At 39.2% G+C, this 12,719-nt stretch overlaps 1 protein-coding gene across 1 annotated transcript; it reads left to right on the top strand.

Moving 5' to 3' along the window:
* Positions 1 to 4,238: 4,238 nt before the first annotated feature.
* On the top strand, positions 4,239 to 12,233 carry tm6sf2 (transmembrane 6 superfamily member 2; the record flags this gene model as incomplete). The annotated part of the gene is given in 7 exon segments (XM_036141378.1): positions 4,239 to 4,346; positions 4,576 to 4,682; positions 6,429 to 6,532; positions 9,749 to 9,846; positions 10,006 to 10,109; positions 11,645 to 11,727; positions 12,109 to 12,233. Coding segments are annotated over 6 exon segments (594 nt in total), but the record flags the coding sequence as incomplete, so codon positions are not given.
* Between the last annotated feature and the right edge of the window lie 486 nt (positions 12,234 to 12,719).

Here is a 12,719-nt window from a genome sequence, read left to right as displayed (position 1 = left end):
GAAATGTTTCCGCCGCTGTCGTCACGCGCAGAGCCTTTTGTTGATCGGGCGCAGACAAGAGTCAGGCCAGAAATAGTTCAGAGCAGCGATGTTTGACCCTACCTAGGGAACCTCTGCACCTTAGGAGGGCTATATAAAACACGGTTGATGACAGAATAACTCCAATATTCAATAGTGACGTTATAATCCCATAGTAATAAACTCAGGATGATGTTCATGATTAATAAACACGTCTGGCAGCACAACCAGATACTGATGAATAGCTAAATAATAGTGATAATAAAATAATTTAAACTTTTAAACAGAGATAAATTAGTGAAGAGTCTTGAATGAATCCTGAAACGTGTTAATGTGGACAGTGGCCAGCAGATTTTGAAAGTTAGTGCAGGTGGGGACCAGTGGTTCCCAACCTGAAAGAACCATTTTTAGACCGGCAAGTCATTAAACAGCAGGATAAAGACAGACAAACACAAACTGCATCAAGGCCAGTGTATGGTTTTAAAGGGTTTGTAAACTAAAAAATATATGGGAACTACATCAGGTATAAATTCCAAACTACACATAAAAAAATCAGCACAGAAGTTATATGAATAAGAAACACACACACACACACACATATATATATATATATATATATATATATATATATATATATATATATATATATATATATATATATATATATATATATATATATATATATATATAATGTAACGACAAAAACAATGACAAGTATTAGTCATATTCTATATTTGACCACACCAATTGGTGTGGTCAAAGCCCCAACTTTGGGATCCATTGATGAGGACTATAGGGGTTTCTTAGTGGTGTTGAATTTAAAAAAAGTTATTGGTTTGCATTTGACTGACACAGTACTCCTTGTGCCGGCTTTTATAGTATTGACTACTGAGATAAATTAGTCAGAACCCTGACTGGCATGTGTTCTGTAACTGTGACAAAAAAAAGAAAGAAAAAAAAAAAGAGTTTTTTGGAATAAGTTTTTTTTCCTCTCAGTGCAATGCAATCAACAGGCAAGTCAAGCAATCCGTCTCTTTTGATAAATAACCTTTCATACAAAGCAAGAGCAACATATTTGTATGTTACATGTCACATAAAAAAAGAAATACATAATATCTAAATCAAAACAACTGGTGTAAAAGTCTATTAGTAACAGGCAATTAAAACATGAATAAATTAAAAGTGCAACAAAACTACAGATACAATGAACTTAAAATTTGGTCAGAATTAGGATTACATCATTTTAATAACAAAATAAATACAAGTAAAGATAAAAAAACAAAGAAATAAAAATCTACTAAAAGCCAAAAAAAGGGAACTTTAAATATATATTTCCTTTTAAACTGATGGAGTCTCCAGTTGCAATGCAGTTGCATTTTAAAGCAGGGAGTCATTACAGGAAAGTTTGGGGTCGGTGTATATGTAAAGAAGTGATTAATCCACCTATTGTTTCATGGTTCATCTTCATTTGCATCTTATTGTTTTATTGCCTTCCAGCTATTTTAACAAATCCACGGCCTCAACTTCCCTGCAGAAGTAATTATGTCTAAAAGCACGTTGCGAGTCTGATGTTAAACGCCCTAAAGGTTCTTATCTTCTCCCTGCAGCTCATTGTCTGATTTTGGCATTCATCAGTCCATTTTACAATATTGAACAACAGAGCTGGAAGAGCTCCAGAGGTTTTCCCGTAAACACACCCTGCCACCTCTTTCCTGGTACAGCAGTCTCCCCTTTTCCCAACAAAGGAGTGTGATTGAAAGCAGAGGGTGGCGTGGCTGTGAAAGACACTACCAGGATTGTTCCTGTGCTCTCTGATGTTTGATCATTTATCTTGTTTGTCAGCCGTCAACAGGGCGGCGTTTGATCAAACAGAAAGTAAAAGCAGAATAAACGCTTTTTAGCAGTGGTCCGGTACGTAGCCTTCAGATGGAACATACACCTGGATTAAACATCAAATTTCTAAAGGTACTCCTGCTATCAAACGTAAAACATACTTTTTATGTCATAAATGCGTCTGACAGAAGAGTATTATTATTATTTTGGATAGAACAGTAGCTAAGATAGTGTTTTTTAAAAAGGCTTTTGGCGCCCTCTGCTGGAGAGTTTCTGCACATGCACTTCTCAAGCTGTACCAGCTTGGTACTCCACATTACTCCAGACTTTTTGAATTGAGAAAGCTTCCTGGAGAGGAAGCGAAACGTCTTCAACTACGGAAAACAAGTCCAGTTGCTTTGTTTTTTTACTTTTTTTAAAAATGATCATGACCTGGATGACTGAGAATCTTCACCAGCATTATATGCACTTCTCACTGATTCCTGTCAGAAAGCTCCACTGCCTTCACACAAAGGTCAAAACACAAGAGGGACACGAAGGCAAACAGGACTGTCCCATCTTTTTGTTATTCAGCTCTTGGTTATTGTGTTACTTGCTCTAAGTCGCCTGAGCAGAAAGGCCACACATTTCCCAAAGGCAGTTCCCTTTTACACACGAAAAAGTCTGAACGTGGCTTCCAGGAAGGGTTGTAAAAACAAAGTATGCAATTTAAGCCCCTCTCCGCCTCAGGACCTGATGGAGGCAGCATTGGTTGGATGCACTTTCTGACCCGCTGCAGTGTAGACCTGACCTCTCCCACTTGAATGCACCGATGAGGGATAACATTATGACATGGTGAACGCTAGTGGGTGGGATACATTAAGCAGCAAGGGAACATTTTGTCCTCAAATATGATGAGTTTGAATAAATAAATTAAAATGAATTAAAATAAATATCTATACATCTAGATAGCTGGTTGTGTGGGGGCCCCATACCAACCTGTTAAATCTGATTATGATATTTTTAATAACTGTACGTTACTTTTTTTTTCTTACGTTGTAAATTTGCCCTCATTGTATCGTCTTATGAGATAAGATAAGATAAGCTTTATTGATCTCACAATGGAGAAATTCACTTGTCCCATCGGCTCAATAGTCAAAAGTCAGGTAAGTAGTGCCAAAGTAGGTAAGTAGAATCAGTTAGATACAGTTATACAGCTATATACACTTCTATTTATAAATAGGTTTTTGCACATATGTTATTATACACTTTATACAGGATTATTGCACAGGTTATAGCACCTTGTATAAATAGGTTATTATTATTTTTTTGTTTTACAATTTTTTTTTTGTTTTTGTGGATCGGAATGCTGCAATTTGCTGCTGGGACACCTGAATATCCCCCGCTGTGGGACAATCAAGGATATTTCTGTTTCATTATATTTTACCTGGGCAATGTCTGTACCAAACGAGATGCCGTTTGTGGAGAAGAAAAGCTGACAGAGGGCGTGTGACGCTTTGGGAAGGTTTCTGCCAGGAAACTTTGGGTCCAGCCATGTGTGTTGATGTTATTTTCACACGTAGCACCAACCTAAGCATTGCTGCAGACCCAGAACACCCTGTCGTGTAAATGGCCTCTTTCAACAGGAAAAGCAAAAATGCTTTTCCCCCACACACCTTGTGTGTTTTCTTCTTTGCTCTACATCGCTGCTCTTCATCCTCTTGATTGTCCTTTGGAGAAAAATCAAGTTGTTTTTTTCTGATTCCTGATTGTAATTCTGAAAATGGTTCAAGATTGGTTGGAGGAGCACCATTACGAGATGCTCCAGATGATCCACATCTTTATCCAATTAAGCCTAGATGTTAGGGACAAACAAGTCTGATCCACTGAGACCCAATTGCACATCCTTCAGAACTTAAAGGAGCCTGTTCAAAGATCTCTTTATAATTTCTGTCACATTTTAGTTTTTTTATTTGCCTAAAATTTGCCACTTTAAAACGTCTTTGGTTTTATGTCTGTTTCTGATGTATTTGGTGTTTTTATCTCTATTTCTGGGTGTTTTTCTTCTTGCGGGGGACAGAGATAAAAACAGATGGAGCCTGATACGACAGAGATTTTATTTCTGCTGGAGCACTCGTCTGAACACAATGAATAGCTCACTTATGGAATAACGAGAGCAAAGCTGCAAAGAAGAAACACAACCTTTACTACATGAGGAAACACTGTAGAAGAGGAAGTCTGTAAATGCTTTTGGGAGCATTTACAGATTCTGTGCACTGATTCTTTTTTTTTTTTTTCCTTTCTTTATGAAACGCTGCACTAATTGCACCAAAGCACAGGAATGAGTGTAACTCAAAATCCTCTAATACGACTTAGGAAAATCTCTGACAAAACCCAGCTTGCATAAGTTTGACTCAACAGCCTCTTTGTTGCCCACTTTAGTCTTTCTCCAGCAAACTGTGTGTGTGCCTCAGCCAGCTGCAGCTCCATTACTCCACCAAAAAGGTAGCCAGAAGGTAAGAGCCTGGTCTGCTCCTATTATAAGTCTTTTTTTTTTAAATAATAATAAATAACTTAAACATTTATTTTGGCATATAATTCCTCAACACACAACACCATTTTAATATATTTTAGTTTCTAGAAACAGGTCAATGGTGTGATATTGTTTTATTTTTCATCTTCTCTAAAAGATACAAAGTATAATCAACTTTTCAACTTTGTTCAACTTTGCTTCGTACTCTGCAGGGAGGGGGCCGATAACCGCTTGAAGAAATGGAGACTTTAGTGTTTATATTTTCGTTTTCTGCCCTCGGTGTTCTTTATGCAATGAACACAACCCCTGAGTTTCAAGAGTAAGTAATAATATCTAATGACTTATTTTTCGTTGCTTTCACACACACACACAGGTGGTTTCTCCAGGCCCAGTCATTCAATGTCTCACAAAGGGGAAAGTTTAAAGGTGTTCTGAAAAGCGTTTCCGTACAGATTTGTTAACACTTGTATTTGTTAATGTTCTAAACATTTGTTCATGCGCGGTTAAAACAGATTAATTCAGAGAGCAGCGTAGGCTGTTGTAATCCTTCCTTTGTCATGTGATAATGTGACCGCCAGTAGAGGACTCTGCAAGCTTACAAATTGCCTTTTATCCGCTGCAACCCAGCGTTGGATCCTGGAATGTGTTAATTACTACTTTCATCAGAATATCTTTTTCTTTTTTTTTTTTAAATGCCCCTTTTAAAGTAAAAATAAACCAGGGCGTTCTGGGGGTTTGTGGAAATAAACAGCGAGCCAAAAAGGTGGTAGCTGAACCCGTGGAGACACTGTGATACAATCTTGAACATGATTGCTTCTTTCAAATACAAGGAATGATTTTCCAATTTAGCATGCCATGTTTACCAGGAATTTCTATTGGATACAAGTAGCATAGCATTTTTAGCTTTTCATGCTTGCACACCGCTACTCTTAGCTTTATACAAACAAAGACCCTGGTAGAGTCCATATAAACCTTCTGCACATTTTTTTTACAATGCACCTCTTGTCTCCAAAGACTCTTATACTCCTCTTGGGTGAATATTTCAGCCGGTCCTCTTTTTTTTTTCTCTCTCTCTCTCTCTCTCTCTCTGTTTTTTTTTAGTTCGAGTGCGTGTACAAGGCCTACTGACAGTCAATTCAGCCTCCGCAGAAGAGTTTGATGAATTGCTCTTGACGAACAATATGCCTTGCGCTCTTACCCTTTGCAAACAAACAGTATTGTGTGCATAAATCTTCTCGTACAGTTGAGCCGGGGAGGCTTTGCCTTTCCGCGCTCGCACCATTTGTTTTCCTTCTGCGAGCAGAGACATGGAGTTTTTTTTTTTTTTTTTTCCCCCGCGGTTGTTGTGCTCCTTGCCTGGAGATATCCCGGCCACATTAATCTTTTTTTCCAGTGGCACCGCTGACCAGTAAACACCCAAACTACGCTGCCTTACCTCAGTGTTTTCTCACATTGATGCTTGTGATGGATTAAAGTCGCCGAAGCGAGTTTCGCTACCGCCAAACTAAGCTTGCGACGAGACGACATGGGCCCAGGTTGATGATGCCACTAATTAACATGATCTAGATTTAAAAGAAAGGGAAGGGCATATGTTGTCTGAGCTTAAATATTTATGTGTGCCACAGTAGAAGCGTATTATTAAAAGCTCCTGAGCTGCTGCTTGTGCAGTAAGCGCTGCATTTTATTTGCAATATGGATCCTTTCCATGCCTCTCTCTCTTTTTGATAGTCGCAAAGCGTGTCGATTAACATTTCCCTCAGTTTGAATTGTAAAAACATACATTATTGTTACCATGGGGAAGAAGCAAGACAGAAAAATTGTGTAATGGAGGGACAAAACCAAAGAACTAGTCGGCTCCCTTGAATCTAACCTTGCATTTTGCACAGTCTGGCTTCTTGTTAGCCTTCGGTTACTAATTTAGCCCTGTGAAGAAAGACTAGCGCATCTTTCCAGGAAGAAACCACGTGGCGAAAAGAACGAGGCAGAAAAATAATTGTTTACAGAATCAAACCCTCGTGCATGCGTGGAAAACATCCTCTTTTCAGTCACATGTTTGTTTCCGCAGGCCTTACGCGATCCTGGAGATCGGTGTCGCTGTGCTGGTAATTGTGTTTCTCTTCTACTACCTCATCACTCGTGGCAACCCACCTAAAGACTTCTTATTCTTTGGTAATCAACACAACTCTGCGCATTTCACAACCCGTTTTTCATCCATACACGCTCTCTGACTTATCTGGCTTTGGAGGCTTTAAATACCTTCTATGCTTCGGCGCTGAGCTGAACCCAGTAACTCACATAAAAAGGATTTCCAGAACCTTCCCCCACTGCTCACGAATATCAGCGTGAAAAACAAGAATTTTACTCAATATGATCTTGCCTGATATGCCCAAAAGCTGCTTATGCTGATCAGGCTCAGAGCAAAACCTAATCAGACTTTTCAGTGGCTTGACTGGTTTGCAGACTGAGTGCCTTTAGCCATTATGTTAAGATTTCGACCCCATATGACCAAATGCCAAGTGGGTAGCTATTTCTAAATACGTACATAATAGGCTTCGCAGTCATGAGACATATGAATATATTGAAATGTGATTTAAAGTGATACACCAGTTAAAAGTAGTGAATCGATGCAAAATGAAAGGTAAAGGGCACATTGTTTTAAGTTTTTCTATTGCAAAGTAAAATTCTGCCTCTTTTCCTCTGATTCTTCTAAAATCATCCGATATCCTTCAGAAGTTGCCTAATCAGTGAACAGTGTCTACCTGCGTATAATGTGATCTTTGTATAAGCCCAGCTCCTTTGTGAGGGCCTCAGAGGTTTGTTACAGAACGTTACTGCCGCAGAGCAGCACCATGACCAAGGAGACAGCTGTGAAAAAAAGTTTAAAGTAGCGTTAGGATGTAAAAAAAAAAAAAAAAATGCCAGGCTTTAAACATCTCACAGAGCGCTGCTCAGTCCGTCATGAGTCCAGCACGGTAAAAGCTACCAAGACATGGTTATCCCGATAAAACGGCAAGAAGAAAACTGTGGCTTAAAGAAGGCCATAAAAAGTCCAGTTTTCAGTTTGGTGCAAGCCGCTGGGACACAGCAAACGTGTGTAAGACACTCTGGTCAGATGAGAACAAAACTGAACTGAGCGCGATCTGTGGCTGAAAAAACGAGCTCTGCACATCGCCACAGACGTACCCATGGCCGTGGTGAAAGATGGTGGCGACAGCAGAAGGCTGCAGCGAAGCTTTTCTTCACCATGGTCAGGGCAGTCCTGGGAGAAAACCTGTGAGAGGCTGCTAAAATGCCAGAGAAGAATACAGCTGAACGTACAACCAGAGAAGGGTTCACATCAAAGCATGTCCATGTGTTGAAGTGGTCCAGTCAAAGTCTAGACCTAAATCCAATTGAAAATCAGCGGCAAGACTTTTCAAGTTGCTATTCACAGATGCTCCCCATCCAGGCTGCGTGAGGTCAGTCGTGTTCTAGAGAAAAGTGGGGACAGATTTCAGCATCTAGATGTGCAAAGCTAGAGGGGATATGGCCCAAAAGACCTGCAGCCAGAATAGTTGTAAAAGGTGGATCTTCAAATGATTGAATTGATTAAATTGAATCGTAACATACAAGGGGTATGAATACTTTTCCAAAGCACTTTAACAGAAAGGCTTTACCCTAAATTCTGGGTTTTTCATACCTTGGCATGTTTTAGCTGCTGGTCAGACTGAGAGTGGGTTAAAGACCCCTTTAGTTTATACCACAGGATGTTTTGACGATCATATGCAAAAGAACAAGAAGAAAAAGGGTAGGACAGTTTTTGCTCATTCAAGTAAAAAAATCTCATGATGATCCTTGTAATTTTAAGGATTAAAGGAGGACAACAGAGAAAAATCGAATAAAGGTCTGCATATGAGTAAATATATTGAGGCATACATAATATAATATAATATAATATAATATAATATAATATAATATAATATAATATAATATAATATAATATAATATAATATAATATAATATAATATAATATATATGCCTATATGCTTATATCATATTATACATAAGCATATATTTGATATACCTATATGCTTCTATTCTATTCTATTCTATCATATTATATCTATTAATATAAATATATTAAGGCTACTGATAGAAATTATTAATTTTAATTGTCATTTCTATGCATAACTGCTGTTAATTAACTGCAAATACGTGTCATTGCTATAATTTGTACTGCTGCTCCTAAATCTTACGCAGATAAGATTATGCTTCCTCTAACATCCCAACATTCAGTTAATGTTAGGATAGTCCTCATACCAGCTATTTTTGCATGTGTTTTTAAATCAAATAATTTATATCCATGGTATATTTAACCAATGAAGCTTATTTTAATGTTACAGCAGGTAGAGGTGGGATATTTTCAGATAAAAACATGGACCATTATTTTTCATTTCAACACAGGATGTTTCACTTGCTTTTCCGTGAAAAAAACATTCATAAATAGCTCCACATGCCTCATGTCTTTGTACATTTTTCTCACTCTCTGCTCCTGCAGGGATGCAGAATAGAGTGGCTGCATTAGTCATGTATAATTAAAACCAACGGGACCGGCACACCATGCTGTTTAGTTCTGATACTTAAAGCACATAGTCCATCCCATATTATTATTATCTGTCAACAGCTCAGCCTGCAGGCGTCTTTAATGTGTCGTAACAGCCCAACGTGGCGGCCCAGAGCTGCTTGTTATAGTGCTCGCAGAACATGACCCATTCTTTTTATTCTTTCTGAGGTGCCTCATATCGCCAGCAAATTTTGCTCAAAGGGCATGTTGATTCAAAACGGCATTTGAAATCATTACCTTTTCAGATGCAGTCCCGATGAACACGGGTTCATGTTGCCTCCTCTATTAAATTCTGCCTGCTGGACAAGGCCTTTCAGCTCTGTTGGATGTTAAACCTGAGGGTAGGCTCCTCACTGTGATTAAAGTATGCCCCCAGCCTACCATTCCACTCAAGACTTAATTTACCTCCCCACGCTGTCCTATAAATCAATGGCTGGCTGGTTGAAAGCAAACATTTCAATGCTCCAAAATAGCCCGGAGAAAGGCTGGGAGAAAGGTAGATAGTCTGAATGGTTTTGCTAATTCACAGTGGTGCACGTCAATAACTTTTTCTGTTTCAAATCAGGCGTTTAGACAAGAAACCGAAGCACAGATAAGGCGGCTGTCACACGGGTACAGCAGGAGCTGTACCCGTGTGACAGCTGCAAACTGAAATCCCCAAAAAAATAAATCATTTCAAAGAATCATTTTCAGACTTCGCTTTGGCTTTTCAACAGAAATAGATAACCACAGACACATATCGAAAAAACGCATCCTTAACTAACACAGATTTTCTGGTACAGTTTTTGCAGAGTTTTGTTTTACATGTGTCATCGACCTGACAAGTGCCCTGGAATATGACGGCATTATATCCGGCTTTATGGACTTCTACCAGAAGACAGTAAGTCGTGTTTGATTTTTGTCAACATTCACAGATACATAGGTGAATTTAGTCATTTAAAACAACACCCATCCAAAACCAGGGAGCAAAGATTCTTGTTAGGGATGTACTTTAAGGATTTTCAAGTTGCACGGTAATCATTTTTGTCCTGTGTTTCAGGGAGAGCCTTACCTGGGGACTGCGTATGCCGTCATGATGTGTTACTGGGATGGAATAGCACACTTTATCCTGTACCTGATGATGATCAGCAGGATAACAGACAGGTGGGTTGCTGTGAACCTGGCTCTGCTCAAATCTGACCCAGTTATCTTGCCTGGCCTCACAAAAAAAAAAAAAAAAAAAAAAACTTCCTGAAGTATTCATGCCACATAAGTTGGTTCATGTGTTGTCTGGTTACAACCAAAAACCTTTTTTTTTCTTATTTCATTTTAATTTTAGTTTTATGTGATGGACCAACACAAAGTAATGTAGATTTGTAAAGTAAGAGGAAGATAATGCATGTTTTTAAAAAAATCATTTTAATAGAAATAAAAATCTGAAAAGTGTGGAATCAATGAACCCCCCGCCCCCCCCACCCCACCCCCCGAGTCAATTCTGTACCCACCACCTTATACTGCAATTATGCCATCGTTTGGGGAATGGTTCTACTAACCGTTTACATGTAAAAAACATTTTTGCTCAACCTTCTCCTTCAGTCTGATAGAATGGAAAGCATCTGTGAACATTGATCTTTAAATTTTTCCACAGCTATGACTGTATGTTTCAGAGTTGTTGTTCTGCAGGAAGGGTAGCCTCCACTCCAGTCTTGCAGTCTTTTGCATGTCTCGTCAGCTAAAACGTCGTAACAAACTAATTTGTTATTCTGCTTTTGCTCCACTTTGGTCTCCTGAATTCAACTTGCAATGCATGATTTTGTTTAAGGGAATCGGATTAAAGGGGATTGAATACAAATGCCGGCCACACTTCAGATTTCTGTTTGTAAAAAGTTCAAAAACAATGCCTTCTTTTCCTTCCGCTCAACAATAATGCGCTACTTTGTGCTGCTCCAACCTGAAAAATCCCGATAAAATTCCCTGACGTTTGTGTTTGTGGTGTGATTGAAAAAAGGAAAAAGGGGTAGTCGTACTTTTATTAAACATATCAACAGCACGTGGTGAGTTTTATTGATCTTGTCTCAAATTCTTGTAAAATAAAGTTTTTTTTTTTCTTCAAGTGTGAGTTCAACAGTTCAGAGTGCGCTACATGCTCTGGGGGAGATGCTTTCAGACAGCCTGAAACTGTTAGATGAGGCTTTGCATTACATGCAGGGCATTTGTGTACACTGCAAAAACAGAACTAAAAATAAGTAAAATGTTCTTAAAATTTGTCAATTTTTCCTTGATTTGAGCAGATAAATAAGACTGTGACACGTGACACGTGAATTATTCCACTGTGAGATCAAAAAAGTCTACCTTATCTTATCTAATCTTATCTTATCTTATCATCTGCCAGTAGAATAAGATTTTTGCACTTAAAATAGGAACAATTCATCTCCATCATCTTATTTCAAGTGCAGTATATCAAATGATCTTATTTCAGGGGTCAAAATGCTCATTCCATTGGCAGATAATCTTATTTACCTGCTCAAATCTAGGACAAAAACCCACATTTTTAAGAACATTTTACTTATTTTTAGATCCGTTTTTGCAGTGTAGAACATTATTCAGTTACGTGAAGCAGCGCCTTTAAGGTTTCGATCGTTACATTTAATTTCATCAAAGATTGAATTGTAAATCTTGCATCTTGATTTCTTCCACAGGAGAGCCTACCGCACCCTGGGCCTGTTCTGGGCCGGCTCCTTGTGCGCTAACATGAGCGTGTTTATTACCGGGATAGTGGCAGGTGAGCCTAATCTTCCGTCCTGTCTTCAACCCGTCCCGTGATGGCGAGCGTTAATCAAGCAAACATCTGCCCCGCCATGTACCATCAGCGTCACAGTTCAGGCTGCAAACAAAGCACACGCTCGCCCGCCTTCACATCCCACAGAACAAAAGTGCAAAACCGACTGGAAGCATCTGTTGTTGGCATTTGAAACCACACACACACGAATGTCACGAGATCAAACTCCTCTGCTGGCAATGTGCTCCTCTCTCTGATGTGTAATCTAAGGCAAACTGTGCAGTATGTTTTATTAGGAAGTTCAGTAGCCAGGCTACATGGATATGTTGTGCAGCTATTGTGTGAAATGTTCAGTACAAGCTGATGGAGGTGTGTCTCTGGCAGGTAAATACGGGTCAGAGATCCGTCCGGCCTTCTGGCTCAACTTCCTCTTTCTCTTGATGCCCGTGCTGGGCGCCGTCACCCTGTTCACTCGGCCCAAGGACAGACCGCTCATCGGCGGATACAACGTGAGTCTCATGCTTTGATTGGACCTTGTATATGACTCTGAAGTGCGATATAGACGCAATGTTTATGATGGGATTCATGCCCGCTCAGTGACGAGTGGCTGCACTCTATACACAGCGGCCGCTTGCTGGGAAAAATTCAAAATGCACTGAGTTGCACCTGAAAATGTTAGCGTCACTGGAGCCTGTGAGCTTATGGTGTGGATTCTAATTCAAAGGAGATTTTCAAATATCAACGTCTAATTTTTTTTGTGGATTTTTGAAAAATAAATGTCAATGTTCCTAACTGCAGGAAATGCAAAATACTAGCCTGTTTTTTTAATCATTTAACAAAAGATTTACTGCCGCGCCACAATGTGATGTGAGATTAAAGATTGATTGAAGGAAGGGGTTCGTGGAGATGGCTGAATGGGAAGAGAGGATTGCATCTTATGAGGAGACTTGCCTGAAGGCTTGGAAGGATGAGACTCAGCATTGGAGGTACAGGAA

This window comes from Fundulus heteroclitus, chromosome 9 (assembly GCF_011125445.2).
Source record: "Fundulus heteroclitus isolate FHET01 chromosome 9, MU-UCD_Fhet_4.1, whole genome shotgun sequence".
NCBI lineage: Eukaryota > Metazoa > Chordata > Actinopteri > Cyprinodontiformes > Fundulidae > Fundulus > Fundulus heteroclitus.
The sequence above is the reverse complement of the archived record's forward strand: the minus strand, read 5'-3'. Positions and strand labels throughout refer to the sequence as shown.